Below are 23,119 nucleotides of genomic sequence, written 5' to 3'. Positions count from 1 at the left end.
TGATGAGGGCTTTTCAAAAGTGTAGTGCTGCTTTGGTTAGAAATACAACTTTAGATCTTTCCCAGTTTGGAAGGGAAAGCCTTATTTGTACAACACTTGTTCATTTTCATGTGATGATATGTATCACAGTACTTTTTTTACACAGATGTGACAAATAGCACTGCAGCTGCTCTTTATTTGATCTTCTGAAGAGACAAAAATGTGCAAGGATTCTGCCTGCTCCCTCTTTCCCACCGTGTCATCTGTTGTTTGGGAAGGAGTCCTAATTTGCAGCAGATACAAAACTATTTGTCGAGTTGCAGGTTTGCCAAAAATAAATGAAACCATTAATTACTACATTTTTTGAGCAGCTGTTAATGGATTGGGATAAGAAAACTGTACATTAGGCTACTGGTTAATTACAAGAACTGTAATTGTTTAATGTGGCTTTTGCGGAATGAAATTACAATACCAGAGGAGGTAAATTCAACCAGTTTCTGAAAATTATACGTGAAAATGTGCACATACTTACACCGCAGTAAAGCTAAGGAATGCATAGCAGTTTTACTAGGTGATTCACTTCTACCATCACATGAACACATATTCGCAACAAAAATACTTTAAAAAGAAAGTAATATTTATAGACACCTCTTAATTCAAGTGTAAAATTATTCAATTTAATATCTTTTAACCCCAGAGCTAATAATGTGGGAGATTCAGGTATAACATTAAAATCCAAATGTGTTTACATCATTAGAAATTAACAACTAAGCAGTTTTATCTCCTCTTTGGAGTGCCATGAAGCAGTAACTGTACTGTTATGATTGGTGCTTAATAATATTTGCAGTTCCAGATTAAATTATGTGAATGTTTGAGGACACATTGCTTTCCTCCCTTGCTGTCATGCTCAGGGACAACATTATTTTATCAGTTTAGTATTTTCATTCTCTGGGAAAAATAAAAGATGGTGCCATTTTGGAAGAGGGCAATTTCTGATTCTGTTTTCTGTACTGCCTCATTTTTAAGGTCCCCAAAAGGTTTTCATCTGGGAGAGGGGAATGGGGCAACAATGGTTTGATAGTTATTTCAAAATGTAGCCAGTATTTGATACTTTAATTTTATGGAAATATTCAAGCCTCACTATTGGTTCATGGGTAGATTTAAAGTATCCATTGATTAAATGAATATTACTCACTAAGTGTCTTAAAAGTGTCATATTTTAATGCTTTAATAATGAGAACATTTGCAAATATAGCAGAAATTCTGAAGAGCCCATGTTCTACTTTGAAAGTACATTTTCCCTTATGATCTGAGCAGTTTCATAGCATCTTTAGTGCAAAACTAATTAAGTACAAAACCACAAGCCAAATTTCATTGTTATTGCACTAAAATCTAATACACTTTATAATATTGTATATAAATATGATGCTAAATGATACTGAAAATTTGTCATTTAAAATTGAATTCCAGGTACATGTGAGTATGTTAACTGACAGGAAGTCAATTAGTCCTGATTTTAAAAAATACATATAATTAAAATTCAGATAACCTACAGAAATTATGTACTTCTGGATCCTCCTAAAGTACCATCTGGATTGAAATTTCCCTTGAATGAATTGATAGCAAATTTCTTATTTTCAGGTACCTGAATTTTAGCACATGATATGCTTGTTTCCCACATTCAACTGCATTAGACTCTCCTTTTTAGCTCCAGAGCTCAGGCTTTGGTTGTCTCAGTTTACCTGTTAAAATGTTAATAGCATAAGGCTAAAGTTCATTTGGGCTTCAGAGGTTTGAATACCCTTCCTGCTGTTTAAGGTCTGAGCAGGAACTATGTGCAATAACTTGCACTGTAGTCCCACAAACTATTTAACGTATCGTTAAGCAGCATTGCAATCAAAAAAGGTTGTTTTGCAGTGGTTTTTCACCACTTATTTGTCCCAACATCTCCTGCACCACAAGGAATGTGGTGCAGATGGGCCTATCTGGTTCACCACACAGGCACTTCAAAGCTGCATACTACAAACATAAGGATGAATAGCCATGCCTCAAGGAGGGGGGGGTTTGCCTCTTTCTGGTTTTATTGTAAATTAAACTGTTAGTGCAGTTTTTACATTGAGTTCCAACTAATCTTGAAGAAATCCCTGAATCTTTCATCTACTACTGTACATTCAGTAAAATTCTGAGGCATAGGCATGCAGACTTCTATTCAGACTGTGGTTTTGTGTAAGGAGAGAAAGAGTTTAGAAGGACATTTCAGTAGTTTGTTCCAAGTTACATAAAATTTTCATGTTTATTTTCTCTCTTGATGTTGTGAAATTGTGATCATTTATTGTAACAATACATTTCAGCCTATCTGGAAAACTAACAGTAACTGTCCTGGCTAAAAAAGGAAGCAAAGGACGCTGTTCAGCTTGCTAATTTTTGGATTTTGGAAATAGTTTTGCCATTCTCTTGTTACTTCATGTGCATGTTTCAAAGTGTTGATATTGCTAATTAATAATATAGAGCAGAAGGACAGAAGTAAAGTTTTTACAAACAATTTTGAAACTAAAAAGGGACAAAGTCAGTAGGGAAAAAAAGTAAATTTTTCTCTAACTTTCTCTTACCTGCTCTCATTTGTTATTAGAAAGTCAAATTTTTTTTCACTCATCTACACACAGACCCCTTGTACTCAGTGGGGTTGCATGACAGTTACTAAGGGGAATGGGTGCAGAGTGTTAGGAAGCATAGTTTGCTTAATGTTTAGTCTCAGCTTTGGGGATTTATTTTTTTCCCCCCACACCCCAAATTACATACAGTTCTATCTTTGTTTATCAGATTATTGCCTGAATTGTAACTGTACTATCTTGACCAGACAATAAGATTGTTTGAAGAGTTGTTTCTCAAGCATAGTATTAAAATAGGGAAGTGAAAAAGATTAAGGAGGAGAATGATGTTGGGGTCCAGCTGCAGAGTTATGTTCTTAAAAACTGATTGGCAGGCAGTAGGTCAAGGACAGACCGCAGTGGTTGTAACATGACAAAAAGCTTCTGGATCGCTGGTTCAGATCTAGGTCTGAATGACTGATTTAAAATCATTACTTTGCACTGGCTATTTACCTACATTAATTGAATTACTGGTCTCTTAGAGTGAACCACAGTCATTCCAGCTAGCCATGCTTGCTCATCTTCCCAGCACTGAGGTGGAGAAAGAAATTGGCATACAGGTTGAGTGCTTCCAACCTGATAAGACATTTTCTTTCTTCCATTTTTGATCTACTGTATTAGATATTTAGATTTTTAGTGTTACTTCTTGTTCCATACCGGTTTTAAAAGTAAAGGATTTTGAGTATGACACTAATGTCTGCAGTAATTTAACCTAACTCTATATATGAGTGTAATCCAGAACTTTAAGATGTGGTTTTTAATGTCTTTTCAACAAAATACATTTGTCTTGCATTGAGTTTATTTAGTGAATGTTATACTTAATAAACAAATATGTATTCAGAAATATCTGGAAGAAATAATGTAGCTGAGTAAGCTATCAAGTCCTTCCATGGAAGTATCTGTTCAAGCCCATGGTTACTGCTCAAGTTGTAAAGATACTTTCCGTATCACTTCAGAGCAGGATCAGGGCCCTTATCTCTCGGATATGAACAGTGTTGTTGCAAGATGAAGAAAAAACTGTGAATATTTGCTTTAGAATTTGTGAAACAATATTGTCTTGTAACAGGATGGTATTCTATTACTGCAACCTGTTTTCTAACTCTTTCAGCATTTCGTGAATATGAGCATTATTTTTATCAGGTGTTACCTGACACAAAACAGTAATGGAACTTACTGTCAAAAATACTTAGAAATGTTCTGAATACAAAATTTGTATTCTGAATAAGTCTAAAAATTCATTTCCTGTCTTGAAAATGTGAAATCATGTCATTTGATGAAGAAAACTGTAAGTTTTAGCTATTTAATTTTTAACAGAAGTGGATTTTTGGTTTTATTCCCTCACTGTTCCTTGGTGACTTGTTTGTACACCAAGATATTGGTTTGGATTTGCCTTTGTGTAATTCATATACTTTTGATCAATTCCAACTCATGCCCAATTATATTACACTAAATTAACATAATTCAACAGATGTTGATATTTAAATGTTTTCTGGCATTCACATTTTGGACAGCTGTCTTAGAGCTTGGGGAAAAGGCAAACATTTAGAGTTAAATGCTGAACATATGCTTAAATTACTAATTAGAAGCAAGAAAAAACAATGCATTATCCTTTCTGAGGGCAGTAGGCCTCTACTACAGAAATTTTTTTTAGACTCAAATCACAAATAAATTGCATAACTGACTTGGATTGGGTGTCAAAACATATGTAGCGATGTAAGTTTTTATTTTCCGTTGTGTTTGCTAAAATTATGCCAATGTGGAGTTGAATGTGTAGATTTGTAGAGTTCAGGTAAATTTTGGATGGCTACCGTGTCTGAATGACACTTAAAAGTGCTGAAAAAATAACAGAAAGGAACATATTAGGATATAGTATTAGGTGATGAGGTAATTTGATTGGGCCAGGGGAAGATTGTATTCTTCGCATAATAGAATTGCACTAGTCTTTAAATAATACCAGTATGTTACCCTTATGTTTAAAGTTATGTTGAGAACAGATTGTCATAGTGTGGAAGGAGTTAGAGTTGCATGGTTTTATCACATCTGTTTAAGATTTAATAAAAGGAAAATAAAGTGCATAGCTCTTTTGGTTAATGTAATAGTTTTTCACACTTGTGAATGCAGATGAAACAATCTGTTATATAGATGATGTCATTCTTTAGTTTCTGATTGCCAGGAACCTGTCTTCCAATATCACGTATCAACAATGCTGCTTTCACAGTTTCCATAAAAGCTGTGAAGCTCTTCTCATTCTCTGAGAGGGCTTGATGGAAATAGAGATAGACCGAATGTACAACCTGAGCATATGATCTCAGTGACCCATTGACAAAATGTGTATTTTTTCCAGGTGAGGAACTGTTCACCAAGAACGCAGCTGTTACAGCAGCTTTGTTGTAGACTGTGGTCTGACATTTAATATACTGACTGCCCAGATTGGTGCATGTGATGAGCTTCTGTAACAAATAACAAAATAAATTTCAGACACTAATTTGACCTAAAGTTGGGTAAATGTGTACTGAGATGCATCTCAAATGTTCTTAACAAAACATTGCTGAGTCGTTTTTCATGATTGTCCTATACCATGCTAAGATGTAGAGTCCTGATCTTCATTGTTAAAACAACTGTTTTGTTCATTCTTGTCTGTCTTCATCTGCTCCCCAGAAATGCTGACCTCAAAGTAATGTCTTGTGCATGTACTGGGAGTGCATGTGCACTGTGCATACTTCAGAGAGTGAAAGAATGTCAGTACCCTCTTCAGAATGGACAAGGTGACATCCTCACATGTGCCTCATGGACAGTTAATTATCACATATGTTACTCTTCTGTAGGTGTTCAAATGGAGACCAGAGGCCATTGTCCATGTTTTGGCCAAGCTGTGTGCTACAAGGGAACAAGGAAACGTTTCCTTATAAAATTCCTTAGCCATTGTTTTTCATCTATTTTTCCTCAAAAACAAACATGCCTTGCATATTTCAGTGTAATATTATGAAATCATCGTTCATCTTTTCTGTGGTTATATTGAGATACATGACAGAGGCAAAAAAGATTAGAAGTATTCATTATAGCTAGATAATACAGAATCGTCTTCCCAAATTTACAACACCAGTTGCCTAGTACGTGTATTTGACATGATACCTTTTGATTAAGTGCACACTTCTGGAGACTCAGTCAAATGGAAGTGTAGAATTTTGTGTTCGTCTTACCTAATAAGCTAATTGGACATTTAGAGATACATATACAATAGTTTTTTAATGGTATTTGCCTCTAAACTGATCATAAACTGTTCCATGGACTCAGATGGTCTTGAAAGGTACAGTAAGAGTTAAATTTCATCCAAACTCTCTTATTTAAGCAGTGCAAATGAATGCATTTCCATTAGCCACCAGATACACCAGTGTCTACATTTTAAACCGTGTAAGAAGTGAGATAACCTGTACTACAAGTCCATTCTGTGTAAGGATTTAAGAACCATTTCTGTAATATTTTTGTGTAAAAGGTATTTAAATAATGGGAAATTTGCTGAGATTATTCTTTGATTTTATAAAGTTGACCTGTTCCACACGTTCAAATTTTTTTTAAAAATTTTTTTTGCTTGCTTCTCTGTTACGCAGTTGTGAGGTCTGTTTTTTTTCATTTTTAACTGCTTTTGTGAATGTTGCTTCACACACTCCCTGCTCAATTTGAATTTATAAGAAATTATCCACTTATTTCAAGCTTAAAGTGAGTTGTGTTCCTCACTGCATTCTCTCTTCGGTCATATCCTTATTCATATCTGTTTCATATCTATATTTTAAGACAGAACTGACAGTTTCAGTTAGATTTTCTCTTCAGAATAATTCTCTCAAGTCCCTTCTAAAATGCCATCCAGTCAACTCTTACCTTATTGTAATCTCTTATGAAAGAAGTTCACTTAGAAACTTTTATCAAGCCTCACCATTAGCTGAAGCATTCATTGGTGATAAACTTGAAGAGTTCTACAGCCATCTGCAGGAATGCACTGATACTGTGGCAGAACTCTGTGTCACTATTTGCTCAGGATTTGTTCCTCAGGTGAGAGAGATGTTAAGTGGAATATAAAGGATAGACAAGTATTGAACATTACCAATTCATCTAATTATGAAATAGAAATGAGTCGTCTTGAAAACATTATTGCATCATAGTAATATGCTGCATAGAATTTTCCAAGTTAGAGTACAGAAAAGTAATAAATACCGTTAAACAAACCCCACACTCTTCTATATCTGCCTTTGTTAGTAATCAGTACTTTTATTCATTTTTGACAGAAACAGAACATAAAACCATCACCTCCATTACTTTCAAGTAATCTTAGCAATGTCATAGTGTCATCTGCTAAGTGGTTTGACACTAAATATACTAAGGGACCAAATTAAGTTTGCCTTCAGTGATGTTGTAACCATCGGCACAATTACAGTGCACCAACAAAAGCAACTGCCCTGATATCAAATAAAGCATTGCCGCTTGCAAGGAAAGTGACAGCTGCTAATAGCAGACAGACAGAGTGATCAACAGACATGTTGCTACAATGAGACATAAAATAAACATGCAAATATTTTGTATTAAATACACCAGTACACACAGCTCGTTAGTTTAGCCCATTGTACTAGTGCACATGAAGCTGCTATGTAACACTGTCTTCATTGCATCTTTCTGAAGAGACTGTGAAACAATTACTGAATTTGAATGGGATTTTTTTAATTTGGGGGAGAGGGGTTTTTTTAGCATTTTGGTGGGATTTGGGGGTTTTCTTTTTTTTACATATGGGATGATAGTGATTACAGAAGCATGTAATAAATCAGAGAGCTAGAACTCATATTCAGGAGGATCTGCTGTCCTCCACCCTTTTTATTGAACTATCCTTCTTAGTGACTGGACTGGTGAACTTAGAACTCTGATAGCAGCAAAGGTGATAACAACTAGTGAAACAGTTCAGAACCACTTTGTGTACTCAGTTGCTCAGAAGGTGGGTTGCAATTAAAGCAGTGCAGCTGTAGGTTCCCCCACAGAACAGACATTTATTTGGGGAATGTAACCCAATGGTCCATTGACTGCAGAGGTCAGGATAGATAGAAATCTGACATAGCCTGTTACAAATGTCTTGGAGAGGTGAACATGTGCAACTGCAGAAAAGGTATTCATCAACAGTCTTTGCTTACTGAGCTATAAAAATTACAGGAAAAGAGATTGTGTCGTGTAGGCATGAATAGAAAAGTTTGGGGAGCTTAAAGAGACTAGGCATGTTACCAAAGTAAGGGCAATTACCTTGAAAAAAGAAATTATAAGGAGACTATTTAAGGAGGAGGTAACAAAAATTTGTTAGAGTGAGTGTTTGTCACAAGAATGTGTGGATGCTTGTGAATTGGTTTACATGTCATTGCTTCTATAAAAGTATTTGCTGTATCAAAACTATTTTTATTGTGTTTATTATTTATAATTTCAGTAGCTTTTTTGTTATGCCTTCACACCCTGTCTTTGGTTTTGAGGCTTTTATTTACCACATAGAAAGGAGAATCTAAACACTGTGTGCAAGATGAAAAATGAATAAAAACTGACAGTGGCATTTCCAGTGGTTTTGTTTAATATGTTGAGGCATGACACAACAACAAAAAAATTCTTGGCATGCTAGTGTAAGTACACACCAGCCTGGCTTTTGCAGCCCTCTTATTTCCCTCTGCCACAACTTTGCCACTGCTATGACACTTGCAGGCCTGCTCGGCCGTGGTGCAGCTGATGCCCTGTCCATGCTCATATTTTTCTTATTGACAGTGAGTGTTCTTGCCAAACGCCAGGGACCATAGTCACATCTGTTTGTCTCCCAAGCTTGTCTGAGGCTGCTTGGGAGCACTTTTTATCCAGAGGGCAGCTTTAACTAGGCCTAATACTCTGAAAAGCCTCTATTTGTAAATGCATACAGTGAGGCGACAAGTTCCTGTTGTCTTTCCTTTAAAATTATTCCATTTGACACTGCTTGCTCTAGTCCCTGTCACCAGCATATCAAAAGCCAAGTTTTCAGGCAAGGTGGTCTTAACAAGTTTTATTTTTTCCCTAATAAAATGCCTAGCTTCCCTCCAGAGCACTATTTATAAATGATAGCTGGAAGCAAGCTAGGGATAAATAGAGAGAAGTCAGGCAAATAGCTTGCTTCCTTTCTGTAATCTGCACTTTTCTGATTTAATGCTAAGAAACATAATGCTGAACTTAGCCTGATTGAGGGTCAGAGTTCTCCCTACTTTATAATACCGCCATTACAAGCATTTCAAAATGTACTGTGCAGCTTCGGAAAAACCACATTTTGTCTAACCTGCCAGTTCCATAGCAGTGATAGTTCTTGTCTGTTGCTCTTAACAAAAAAAAAAAAAAAAAAAAAAAAATTAAAAGCTCTTTGTTTTGCTGTGATCTACATTGACAGTGCATATCAAATGTTAAGGCCTGGTGAAGGCAAATGCCACTTTAGAATCGTTGAGTTAGCTTAATGTTTGATGTTAGTGGCCATATAGCCTGGTTTGACAAACCTTAATTGGTGCTCTAGCATATTGGTGTTTATTTGAGATGTACAGAATTTTCAGCAATGACAAAGAAATACCCACTCTCACCTTGGCTGGTGATCGGGTTGTTGTGCTCAGCAAAGGCGAATAATTCATTTATGCTGAAGGAACAAGGCTGCCTTTCAGACGTTCATTGATTTTAAATTAAAAAGTAACTGCTATGTTCTACATGAAGGGTGACAACAATAACAAAGTAGTCCTTACTTAGTGTTATTTGTTGCAACTCCATTCCGTGTGCCTGGAGGAAAAGTGGGGAGACCCCAGTACCATAATCTTACAGATCAATAATCTAGATATCTCAATGTAGTGTAACAGATAATCAATTCTGGGTAAAATAACTCAAACGCTGCTAGCTGTTACTGCTGTGGCTCAGGTCTTTAGGTTCAATTGCCTGACTTTATTAATTTTTATCTTTCATCCTACTTGCATTCCTGGAGACTTTCTCCCTTTTTCATTTGGAAGAGAAAACAGAGTTGCATGATGTTCTAACATATAATTTACCACACAACTTATTCTGCATGTTTAGTATCAATGTGAAATACTGGTCTGTTGATGATTAAACATCCCTTAAATATTTTTTATCTAATAATTGTTTCCCCATATTATATTTAAATATTATTTTTTAATTGTACAGTCAGTTATGAAAGGGTTATACTTCTTGGTTTATTTCTAAATTTAGATCTGAAGTTTATCACTGTTTTAATATACTAGTTCAACTGTGTTCAGTTTCTGGGTGTTAAAATAGGACACAATTTCAACTTAGAAGAATTGGAAGGAAAATGTCTGTTTTAAAACAAAGAGAATTAAATAAGTGTTGACATAGAGGTTCACTAGGTGAACCTAGAGTGCACTTCATTTCACTGTGTGAAACTTTTCTTGGAATATTTTACTACTTAAAAGTACTGTGTTAATTTACTGTAACTTTTTTAGAAGTATGTAGAAGATTGTACATTTTTGTCATCTTTTTCATCAAGCCATTGTTGTCACTTTTTTACATTATTGAGCAGATCTGGGGTCTCTCAACATTATATGACCATTTTTTATTCATTTAGAAGCAGCACAGCTTTAAAAAGTTTATAAATTCAGTAAAGGCTAAGTCATATATCCATGCTGAAACCAGATCCCATGAGTGACAGAGTGTTACTATGCAATGGTAGACTGTCAGATGCAATTCTCAGCTTGTAATTTTATCAAAATTCACTACACTTCTGTGGTAAGAATCACACTTCTCAGTAACATTTATGGAGACATATTTAAATTGTGGAGTTTATAACTTACTGCATTTTCTCTCCTTCTGTTCTAGTTCTTTCCAAAAAAATTCTGGCTACATATATTCCATTTTACAGGCACTGTACATTGCTCTAAGAAAAATAGTAACTGTAATTGTCCTTAAGATTATATATTCCAAAATTCAATAATTGGAAATTCCAAATGTATCCTTTTCTGTAGTACCTTACTTCTAACAGCTGGCTTTAATGCAGTAAGATTTGCTTGTTTGCCATCCTCTGCAGCTCCACCAATTTTCCAGTCTCCACATGTAAGCTTGTAATTGTTTAATGAGTATACCAGATACTGTGCTTCCATGTTATCATTCTCAGAACTTGCCAGTGAATTAGAAGAGGACAAATTGCTGTGCTACAAATATTATTTCATGCACCTTTGAAGAGTTTACTGTTTCATGTTTTCTCATTCATTCTTCATCTTACCTTTAAAAAAAATTGATAATGCTTTTCATGTAATAAATGTTGTTCTGACAGTCAGGCGTTACTAGCCAATTGATAACCTACCAACAGTATTGTGATCTCTTTAGATAATTAATCTTAGCTATTTTCCTGTCAGGAGCAACACTGGTTTTGTTTTATGTTGAGCTAGAAAGATTGCCAGTTTTGAAAATTAAAAAGCATTCCCTTTATATTATTCATTCCAGTAACAATTTATGATGCTGCATTTAGATACTGAGTGCTTGTCAACAAACATAATTATGCTTCGATATAAACAAGATTGGTGGCTTGACTGTGCAGCTTCATCTTGGTTGAGAATGTTTTGTTATAGGTTCAGATTATACAAGCTGTGTATTTATGTGGTGGTTTTCTCCCTTTGTTAATAGTTTTCTCCTATAATTACTTGCAGGCAAACCAGTGTACATTTAGGATCACTGTGCATGGGAGACATCAAACGGAGAAGGAAAGCTGCTCCCCTGCCAGGACCCACAGGTAACCAATTTTCCTGGGACAGAACACAAAACACAAGATGTTAAATCTGTAAATACAAAGCAGTAGGTCAGTGACCTGGGGAAATGCTTGATAAATTCAGTAACTTCCCATATAACTTCAGTTATGTCCTATTGTTATTTATTAATAGAGATTAAGAAGTAAATAGGCTCTCTTAATTCTCCCTCAAACATTTCCAATTTCTAGTCCTTTGTAGCATGGCACTTCTTTAAAGAGAATAAATCTTTTTTCATATACTGGGAATCATAGACAGTAAAGATTACTGCTCATGTCTGTTCAAGCATTACGAGGTAGAAGACATGAGGTATCTTTTTTCTGTGGGGAATGCATATGAATACTATAAATACCCTGCACAATAAAGATAGGATGTGAATTCTTGAGCAAACAATTGAAAATGTGGAGATAACGCTGCGAAACACAGCTTTAAAATTAGTGCTGTAGATTAAATAGGAAGCACTTGCAAGCACATTTCTGAAAGATTTTTACAGATGCGAGGTCACAACCATTGGATGCATTTTGCTGATGTCACAGCTGTGAAATTACTTTTTCAATACTTAGCAGTGATTTATAGGACTCTCATCAGTTTGTTGTATTAATTATATATGTGCATACTGGAAGGATTAGATTATATGTGTGTGCGCTTGTGTGAGGCTTTTTATATATTGCTAATATGGAAATCTGGATTGTACGTCCTAGTCATATATCAATTACTACAGCAACATATGCAACACATACAGTTCTTCAAATATATTCTAAATAGATGTCTTTAGAGAAGACTAATATTTGAATTCCAAATGAATTCCCCCTCCTGAAACTTCTTTGTTTCAAACCGCAGTGGCAGAAACAGACCAAGAATAATATTAAAATGCTATAAAAGCACCTTAGTGGCAGCAGTATGGAAAAAGAGAATGTATGGGTCAGCTTCTAAGACTCTGAACATATGTGAAGTGAGAAAGAAAAATACTTAATGGCTGAAGAGAGAATAATATAATTATTTCTACAAGGTGATTTTCACTTCACAACTTTCAAGTACTAGAGGATGTCATTTTGTGCTGAGAGGGTATGAAGTATCATGAAATTAATTTTAGTATTCATTTTACCTTGGACTTTCACCATTCAGTATTTTATTTTACAAGCTGGCTCCTCTGTATAACTTTCAAAGCCAATATTTTGATACCAAGGCAAATATATAATGTGGTCATTCAGTGTTGCGTAGCTATATATTCACAATTTTAGAGATCATTTTGGCCCCAAAATTTGACTTTATGTGGAGAGTGACAGAGAATAACGGTGGATAAGGGTATTATATGAGGTACCTTTTAACTAATATGTGGGTTTTTTTCTTTTCAAGTTTAAGGTAATCTTTTCAATTTTCTTCTGGGCTTGGAGAATTGAAAATTTTTTCTGTGGTCTTAGAAGTTTTTTTCTGCATCTCATCACTGTAAGTTTCTAAGTAAAAAGAAACTTTGGTAAACTTTGAATAATCTTGTACATATGTGTAGGTAATGTATAACATTTTATAAATTATTGCCATTTTCTCAAAGGTAAATTATTGCTTTTCCATCACAGGCCTTGTTTATTTGTCTTTGTCAGTATTTTATACCAGGGTTTCCTTTTAGAATGGAAATACATTTGGGAAGTTGTATTAAAATTAAATCACTATTTGATTATTCTTCTTTGAGTAGTTTTAGTTAGTTGCAGCAATAGAAGAACTACATTTTATGTAGAAAAATTTGTAATCTTTTTTCTTGAAAGAAAGAACAGAAGTGTATTTACATGAACAAAAGTTGGAAATTAATCATTCTGCTAATAATAGTCCATATTTAACATCATAGTGAAACCTGAAAGGCTGTCTGTAAATGAGTGATTAGCTGCAAACATGTTCTTGAGCTATATGTGCTGCAAATTAGCAAAGTTTCACCTAATATGAGCCAATCCATTGAAAAAAGTATTTTTTAAATTCTCATCTGCAATTTTTGAATAAATTATATCACTGAATTAATTCTTGCAGCACTGTGCAAAGTGTTGAAAATGGTCGTTTATATGTTGAGGTTCAGTTGTATTGAAGAGAATGACCAGTGATCCTAATGAAGTATCGAAACATGTTCTCTGATTTTGAGTCTCACAAGGGTAGCACCTGCTACTCTGAGACACCTTACAAAGCCATAGACTTCTGTAGCAAGAAGCGTTATTGGTTAAACATTTATTAATTGTGACAAGAACACGCAATTTATTTCAGTACTCCAGCTTATTTACTGCTCTTTCACCTTTGTATTTTGTATTGAAAAAGTAAAATGAATATTGATAGAGTTAGATATTGATTTCTAAATTTATAGCCTGTTCTCAGCCGGGAGTCAAAGTCACATACCAATAGGTTTGTGTATATTAGTAACAAAGGATGTAGATTTACTTGTACAGCAATGAGAAACTATTGAAGCAAAAAAGTTTGAGCAGAACAGAGCATTTTATAGTTTCGAAAATGTCATTTGTAAAGGTGAAGAAAAGCTGTGTTGAAAAGAAATGAAGAAAATGGGAGATAATGTGGGTGTGGATTGTTAGGAGCTGACAGTACTGAGATAGGAGTCCTATTCTGCCTTTTTTACTAAGATAAATTTTCTGATTTGTGGATGCTTGATAGAGCTCCATCTGTGTTACCAAACCTGGGTAGTTAATTAGTTTATCAACTAAAAAAAGATACTAGTAAAAATTCTTTACTTCATATGATTTCTTTTAAGAATTAGGTGTTGTACATTATAAATATCTCCTTTTTTTTAATGGTTTCTTCCATGAAACTGATATAATTTCAGTGATTCTAGTCAGATTTGGGACCAGGTCATTCTCAATTACTTTATGCTCTCTCTGACTACCTGAGTGGTAGAGCTATTTCATATGACACCCTGAAATACTTCATTGCAGCATTACAGTGCCCTCAAATATGTATAAAAACCTTAAATAAACTAATACATTATCATGGAAATAACCCTACCAAAACTGGGTTCAGCATTAATGGAAATAATTACGAAACAGCAACAAAAAAGAATTTAGACATAAGAGAAAGGACATTCTCTGCAAAGTATTGTTACTACTTGAAACACATACATTGGGAATGTTTACAGTAATTTCAGTCTTAGATTACCTAGTTTAAGTCTCATATCAAACCAGTAGATGTTGCAGAATTTTAGGTGCCATGTTCATACACTGAATATGCATTTACCCAAGTTCCTTTTCTGTTAACTCTGTCATCTTCTGTACAAGCTTCTTCTCGGTCATCTCCTGTTAAATCCCCAAGACTACAGATATTTAGGGTTTTTTAACAAGAAACCTCTAAGTCTTAAATGTTGAAAAAATCATCAAATCCTGCTTCACATCTGTAGGATGTTAATTTACAAAATTTAGAAAATTCAATTCAGAACAAAAAAAGTTGTGTTACTTGTGTGCCTTGTAAATAGCCATTTATTTCTATTTGAAAACAATCTGTTTGCTCAGTTTTGCAGTTTGGAGCAGTGTTGAAAACCTGCAAAAGCTAATTTTTAAAAAAAGAAAGCTATTTTGTACTTAAGATACAGAGAATGCGCATATAAAAAGATAAATTATTGTGCATGTTATGGGCACTTTAATACTTATATTTTGCAAAAGCAAATTTCAGATGTCATTTTCTTCACCTAGTTGGCGTGTTGCATGCTACACTTCAGGCTGGTACTGATTGAAATGACCAAGTTAAAAGTCTCCTTTTAAAGAATGTGTTTTAATGAAAAATATGACAGATTCTTAATTACACCAGAAATACTGAGCACTGCTATAATGCTGTCATGACTCACTTTAACAAGGTAATCAAAAGGGTACATGTTTTCATTCCTTTTTAAAAATTGCCAACAGAACAGCTAAGCAAACTATTTTGCTGATGCTTAATATGTCAGTGATTAAAAATCAGACCTGAATATCTGCAGTACCAAAATGATGATTTGAAAAGGATTGTGATTACACTGTGATAACAGGGGTGGCTGGGGCTAAGTTTGTGGTGAAGGTCAACTTAGTGGGATAGTCGCAGGGAAGGGGTAGACTTTTGTGTATTTGGATGAACTAGCAATAAATTTCCAAAACTCTACACAAACAATGCCTGCTTTCTCTTTAGCTTGATTTACCTTGATTTAGCTTTTCTTCTACTAAATGTACAATTCCAAGTGGACAGCATAGACAGAAATCCCTTGTCACAGGGCAATACAACACTGGCATGTGTTGTGACCACTCTGCCTTGTTGCACTGCACCATTTCCTATCCTTAGTCTATCAAAATCCTTTCTGACCTACACAGCATATCTGCTTGATTGTCCAGCTTCGTTAGTTTCTTCCACAGATTAAATTTTACAGACTCCTTTCTGTTTCTTTTGTTTCTCCTACCATATTTTCTCACTAAATCAATTCAAAAATTTGAAGATCGCAAGAGTACCATCCAGTATTGGAAACTGCTGTCCCTTCAGAGCAAAAGACTTTTCACATTGATATTGAGGTCATTCATTCAGGTGAGGTCCCTTACATCTAAACACCATGAGAAAAGTTCAGTAACAAACTTCAGAAGATCCATAATTCAACAAGAACCAAGTTTATACTGAGAATTTGCTGATGGATTTCTTGTGATCTAGAGAGAAGACAATATTCTTCACGCTGTACACACAGTCAGTATAAAGTCAAGAAGAAGTCTTCAGGTTGATAGAAGACGACTGTACCTGTCTTTTCTTACTGCTGTCATCTTCTGAAATGTGGAAGGTTCCAAAATAGTTCCCCAAATTACTCTGGGAGTCTTTTCCTAAGGTAGCTGGGGTTTTTTGTGGAAAGCATTCAAATTGCCTCCATTGGGAGTTGGACTCGATGATCCTTATGGGTCCCTTCCAACTTGAGATATTCTGTGATTCTATGGATTTTTTAGACTTCACTTTCACGAATCATAAACTAGCTTTACAGAGAATATCACCAATGAGAGCATCTGGAATAGCTTTGCATGAAACTGAGAGATGTCAGTAGGGAGACTCATCCTCCAGGTCAGTTATGTGCTCTGCAAGTTCTTGTTCTCTACCAGGTACCATAACAAAGTGATTCCCCACAGAGAGGAGCTGCCTCCATTTTAGATTCAGTATGTTAGAACCATTACCTTTTTCATATGGGCTGATGTACATCATGCAGTTTTCCTAGAACTCAACCAATAAAAGCAGTACCTGACATTCCTGACAGTCTGCTTTAGGTTGATAATACCAAAGGACTTTTGTTAACCAGGGAAGGTTTGGGAGTTAAAATGTGTAAAGAGGAAATATGTGTAGTTTTTTCCACAGTTAGTACAACTTCTTATTCAAGCTCTCCACAACAAGCTCTCAGTTGATGGTTGCTAGTTTTTCTTTATCCCAGTGGAATAGGGAGCACTGCTGCAAATAGGCCCTGCTATAGGTTACACAAAAATCACTTTTTTGAAAGGTTTGTTAGGAGATAATTTACTTTTTGAATAAGGAAGGAGGCCTATGCTTGAACCTCATAGCTTTATGCGGCGGGTTTTTCCACTTCAGATGAATAAAACTAACTCTTTAGGATCTGAGAAAATATTTTCATAATGTAAGAATGTAAAATTCATTGATCATGTTTCCGGTGGCGGGCAAGTTTGGGTTTCTGTTTTCTGTCTTTCTATAAAAGCTTTGCAACTGGTGGAAAAGTTTCTGGTAAAAACTGTTGTAAATACCTGTTATACTCTGGATTTCATAAAGAAAATTTTTGCTTTTGATTTCCACTACAATGAGAGGAAATTTTGATTTATTGATTGTTAGAGAAGCTTACCTTTCAGCCTATATATTGACAGTGCCAGTGCTAATGTAATAACTAAGATTTACGTTCTGATGCCTTCGTTACTGATAGAGGGATCACAGTGAGCATTGTTTGCATAAATAAATAGGCAAATAGTTATTTAGCCCATAGTAAAAAATATGCAGATGTATATGCCTAGTTTTAATTAATTAATCTTCATTTTAAAGAAAGATAATTTGACAGAAGATAGTACTCAAGCACATAGGCACAGAACAGGCAATAGAAGTGGAACTTCACCTCCAGTATCCTGGCAATCCATCCCAACTTGAGTTAGAGTCCGACAGAGCTACCGTAATGTGTGTAGTCCTAATATCAGTTTAATCCTCAATCTTTTTGCTGAAATTAGCAATAACTGTGCTGTCCGTTGTGAGAGTATTACTGTGATTTAAATCCTTTCTCTGTGGGTTTCAGTGTAAGGTTACAAGTCGTTTTGTAAAAGTCAGGGAATGCTTATCAGAAGGCAGCAATTTTGCCAGGTTTCAAGGGGTTTGAGCAGAACTTTGGAATGGTCCCCAGTGAGAATGCTTCTTCCAAAATGCCATCCAGGGGCAGTCTTTCTGTCAGTGTAGACAAGGTATAAAACTGACCTCTGGACCCAAGTGAAAAGGCAGTCTTGGCTGTTGAAGAGATTCCTTTTACAGAGGGATAAATGGGAATCTAATAATTCCAACTCTTCCCAACCAGTTTTAGTAGTAGTAAAGTCTGAATGGGCACAAAGTTACACTTTATACACAGTGTAGTCCAATAAAGCATGGAAGGAAAGAGCACCTTCAAATCCATTTCCAAGTGATCTGTGATACTGGATGACCAGTTGAACCTAAAGTTCAGTGTCTCAATTTTAGTCAGTGTGTGAATTTATGTTTATATATTCAGGAGAGTTTGAAATGGATTCAAATCTATGGTCTATGCTGCAAGAAAGAATGCATTTACCCATGCTGCAGTTATGCAACAATTCCTTTAATACCCCTTGCAATGGGGCAGTAGGACTGAAACTATGGCAGTGCAGTCACTAACAGAACTCTGCTGTGGTCACTGGGTAAATATGGAGGTTTCCAACACCTACTGAAGTTATAGCTCTGTCCTCTCTGCTATTTTTATCTCTCTGCTAGCTAGAATAAAATACAATGCAAGCAGACTCACCTGAACTATAATTACTGTAAGGTTATTCTTCAGACACAGTCTTGGATAGCTCAGTGTGAGGGATATGAAAAAGCCTGGTATAAAAATGCAATCTCAAATATTTAGCTAAGTAATATGGCATCTCTGTAACTTTTATTTAGATATATGGCCATAGCATACTGAATTTTGAAAACCACTGCAGGTACTGATTTTAAAAAAATCACAGTATGTCTGTCAGCTATGGTCATGCTGCTGACTGCACAATTATCCAAAACAGTTTTAAAAATATAAACAGCTAGGCAGTCAGATTCCCATTTTGATCGTTAGAGAGCTGGCATAAAAAAAAAATACACTACAGCAATGTATAGCTCTGATTCCTTGTAAAATTGTCTTATGTATCAGGATCAGTCCCTACTGTTCTGAGCTCATCTGTCTGGTGGTGAGGAGTCAGAAAAGAAAAAGAATAGATGGAATATTAAATGCTTTCAGAAAATGAGGGGGAAAGTGCACTAGCTTTTAAAGTAAAGCAGCATGTATCGTTTCTCCTTCCATTGGCTGTTTATCCAACATCAATACAACACTTTAGGAGCCAAATTACTAAACAAGCTGCCAATTAGGCTTGCAGTCAGCTGGATAGATTAGTGGCTAAGAGAGGCAGATACAAGATTTTCATCTCTTGAGCCAATTACGCAAGTGAATTACCATCCACAATACTCCTTGGAAGATTTGAGGTAGAAAGACTGACTCTGCTGTGATAGACATAAGTGAGATCCAGGGTAGGGGGTAAGGGTTAGCAGGCCACGTATTGCAAAAATTACCCAAGCAAAAAGAGATCCTTCTAGGAAAGGATTTAAAGGATTTAAGGCTGCTGGGAGTGATAGAAGAGGAAATAATAGTTGTGGTATGCTCTGCAAAGGCATTGCTGTTCTGCTCGCAAGTCTTAATCATATAAAAGAAAGATGAAAGGCCAAGACTATATTTATGTACAGTGTCATTTTCTCAGAACTGTTTAAAAACCCATTTTCTTAACATCAAAAATAGTTCAGTAGCCAGAGATGAAATTACTTCAATATGCCTTCATTTGTTTCTTACATCGGGGGGGGGGGAGGGAAAAAAATTTCTTAAGTAAGGGTTATTTAAGAGATTAAGAGCTGTATTCTCATTTTATTCACCCCAGTATAAACCAAACATGCTTGATGTTAACCTTATTCAGCAATTGGACCATACAAATAAATATTGTCACAATAGTGGTTTATGGGGTTACAGTTCCTTTATTATTCTATACTTAATTGGTGAGATTTTAATTTTTTTTAGAAGCATTTTTCAAAGAAAGTGGATCTGTCAGATCAAAACTGTGCATGGGCTCATTTGTCTCCTGCTGAAGATGTTGTACACTGGTGTAACATTGTTTCTTAAATATGAGGCAAATTTAAAACCTGAACTTTTGCAAGCTGTCGTATCCAAAAATGATTAAACAGATGTGGAGCCCGCAGCAGCATTAGACCTCTGATCTGATTTTAGCTTACAGATGGAATTAAATTAATTCATGGCAATCACTGTAAAATCAAGGGTATGGCACTGAATGCTAGTGTACTGTTTAACCAGGACATACCTGTCTCAACAGCTGTTAAGAAAAAATTGCATACCTTTATTTTTCATTGAAACCTGCCTTTAATGCCATCATAAATATCATACCAAAATTAAACAAATGTGATGAGTTTTTTGATTTACCCTTCCTGGTTTTGCCTCTTTCTACTGATAGATTCCTATTCTGTGTATATAAGGTCATATGCATAATACATGTAGACCTTGAAGTGTGTCTATTCATATACACAAAGGTTTGAAGATTGGCCTTTTTTTGTTGTTATTTTGGTTGACAATATTACAAAGAGAAGGAACATAAATGAGGGTATTCTACAGTGCTGTCTATTCAAGCAAGTTACTGTTCCTCAGTGTTTGCTCCTCACTTGGGTAATGGCAGCCACTTCTACATGCAGACTATTCATCTGGTAGATCAAGAATCAAATTGTTGCGGTGGCTAAAAACATCTTCATCCTGTAGAAAGAAAAAAACTACACAGGAGATTCCTACAAATTATTAGTACAGAAACTTCCTCGTAACTCCTGGAACCCCACAAAACCTCATACAGCAATAAACTCAGAAAAATCTATCTCTGCTTTTTTTTCTTAATCTCATTTTACATGGTTATTATTTTGTGGGACGGTGTGATGGGTTGATTTTGCTCTTGCTCCTGGGTGGGTCGAGACTGAACACGTCCCAGAGGTAGCACAGTCGTTTTCAAGGCCAATGTGCTTGGACCATTGTCCCAAACAGGCCCTACTGGCTAGTCCAAGAAGTGCCATAGGCATGAATTAAAAACTGAACTTGTAGATGAATATTGCAAGGACAATTACTGCTCTTAATTAGAAAATAAAAGCCCAAAGCACAGAAATGGGGGTCAGGGGAATAGCACACAGTGTAGCATGATTTTTAAGAGCTCTCTCCTGTCATGCAGTCAATCAGCAATGCAAATTTTTTTCTCCTGATTGCTGATTGGTTGTGGAATGGAGAAAGACAGCAATACCACTATCCATATTCTTCTGATTCAAGTAAAATATGTTGCATTACAGATAAACTTTTCAAATGATGGGTGAAAAATGCAGGAATAGATATAGATAGTATTTATGTAAAATAGAGCATACTGCAAATGAATGGCCTGCATATATTACATATTTTTTACAATAAAAATAAAAGCTAACCATATTCACCTTATTTGCAAGAAGGATTAATTAGTCAGTAATACAGGCAAGCTGTGTGGTTTTTAGGTTTTTCCTTATTCTTGCTGCAATACAAAGCCTCCATACACAGTATGCTTTGGACAGTGTATGCTGTTTGATTGTTTGCTCAAAAGCGAGGTGTGAAACCAAGTTTATGGTGATTTCTGCTATTTTTCTTTTTTTTTTTTTTTTTAATTTTAATCTGGTGATGTATAAGAATGAAACAGAACTCTTCAGTGGGGGTTTCAGTCTTCTAACAGGAGTTAGAAAAGTATGTACAGTGGAGGGAAAAATAGTTATACTGTATGTTCTAGAGGTACTTACATGTCTTTAAAAACAAAAAATATTCTAATTATCCTGTCAGTCACAAGAAAAAAAAAAAAACAAAAAAAAACCAACAAGCATTGAGCTACTCAAAAAATATCAAAGCTGGAAACATTGGTTTATTAAATGACATGTCAGGGTACAGATTTTGCTTTCATGTATCTTTTTTGTGAGGTTACTCTGGCTGTCTTGAGAATTGAAATTCATATAGAAAGGTACAGCTGCTACAGGAAAAGGTCTGTGGGCTTTTCCCTCAGATAGACTAACAAAAAAGCTGTTTACATTGTCTCAGGCTATGCCTTGCATACCATTCCATCAGCATTGCTGTCTTTGCCTAAGCAGCGTTATGAATGGTTTAATATTTTCAGTTCTCAGATGTCATGAAATATACTTGCTCTTTACTGCTTGGTGGATCTGTTGGATCTTTCTTCCCTTTTAAATTTTTCCCTTAATTGTTCCACAGACATTCATTGGAATGATGCTCCATTTCTTACCATCACTTGTGAAAAGCAGACCAAAACATACTTCCAGGATTTTACCTGAGAGGTTTACCAGAACTTTTGTTGAACAAAAGCCTTTTTTCTTTCCCTTTTTTGAGCTAGAAAGTATAACTTTAAAAGGTTGCAAAGCCTGTGTTGTGTATGCCAGGCAGTGTCAGGAACCTGTCTGTATGAAAATTGCCTCTGCCTGTGGGGGCCTGAAAAGAAAGGAAGTCTTGGACATTGAATTTTGTGCTGGTCAGTTCAAGAGGAAGCCTCTTGGGGACTGGAGGCTGCTGACTTAAAAGCCTTTATTTTAAGCCTAGCATTAAGCATGTCTTCAAACCAGTATTAAAGGATGCCCTCTCTCAGTGCGTTTCCCTTTTTCTTTGACTCAGGAACTAACATTACTAGAAAGGTGTCTACCTTTTACGTAGCCAGCATTTTACTGAATATGAACAGATCTATAGTGGATAATGTTGGAGGATGGTAAATTCATCATCACAATCATCATGAGGTTCTTAATGTGCACCTCTCATTTTGAACTCCTGTCTGTTTATGCAGTTTCCACTGTGGGGCTTTGATTTTTTTTTTTTTTTTTTTTTGAGATAAATGAGGTTTTTCAGAAGTGCATGTTCAACTTTTCTTGTGTTCTTATTTAGCAAGTTAATAGAATGATGAACTAGCTGCTTGACAGTGGTGAATTCTTGATTGAAGACATTATAGTCTCCAAAACCGTAGTCATCTTTTACAGTATTTTTCAAAAAATAGCACACCAGAATAAATAGGGAGAAAATATAATATTTGAATTCCAAATGAATTCCCCCTCCTGAAACTTCTTTGTTTCAAACCGCAGTGGCAGAAACAGACCAAGAATAATATTAAAATGCTATAAAAGCACCTTAGTGGCAGCAGTATGGAAAAAGAGAATGTATGGGTCAGCTTCTAAGACTCTGAACATATGTGAAGTGAGAAAGAAAAATACTTAATGGCTGAAGAGAGAATAATATAATTATTTCTACAAGGTGATTTTCACTTCACAACTTTCAAGTACTAGAGGATGTCATTTTGTGCTGAGAGGGTATGAAGTATCATGAAATTAATTTTAGTATTCATTTTACCTTGGACTTTCACCATTCAGTATTTTATTTTACAAGCT

At 35.4% G+C, this 23,119-nt stretch overlaps 1 protein-coding gene across 1 annotated transcript in view; it reads left to right on the top strand.

Annotated features, from left to right (window-relative positions):
- GPATCH2 (G-patch domain containing 2) overlaps positions 1–23,119 on the top strand; it is a 120,965-nt gene that overhangs the window by 91,614 nt on the left and 6,232 nt on the right. Inside the window, exon 8 of the mRNA XM_026845830.1 lies at positions 11,318–11,400. Coding sequence (XP_026701631.1) covers positions 11,318–11,400 — 83 coding nt within the window. The remainder of the gene's footprint in view (positions 1–11,317; positions 11,401–23,119) is intronic.

This window comes from Athene cunicularia (assembly GCF_003259725.1).
Source record: "Athene cunicularia isolate RWA chromosome 3 unlocalized genomic scaffold, athCun1 chr3_part1, whole genome shotgun sequence".
Lineage (NCBI taxonomy): Eukaryota > Metazoa > Chordata > Aves > Strigiformes > Strigidae > Athene > Athene cunicularia.
This window is presented reverse-complemented; position numbering and strand designations above follow the sequence as displayed.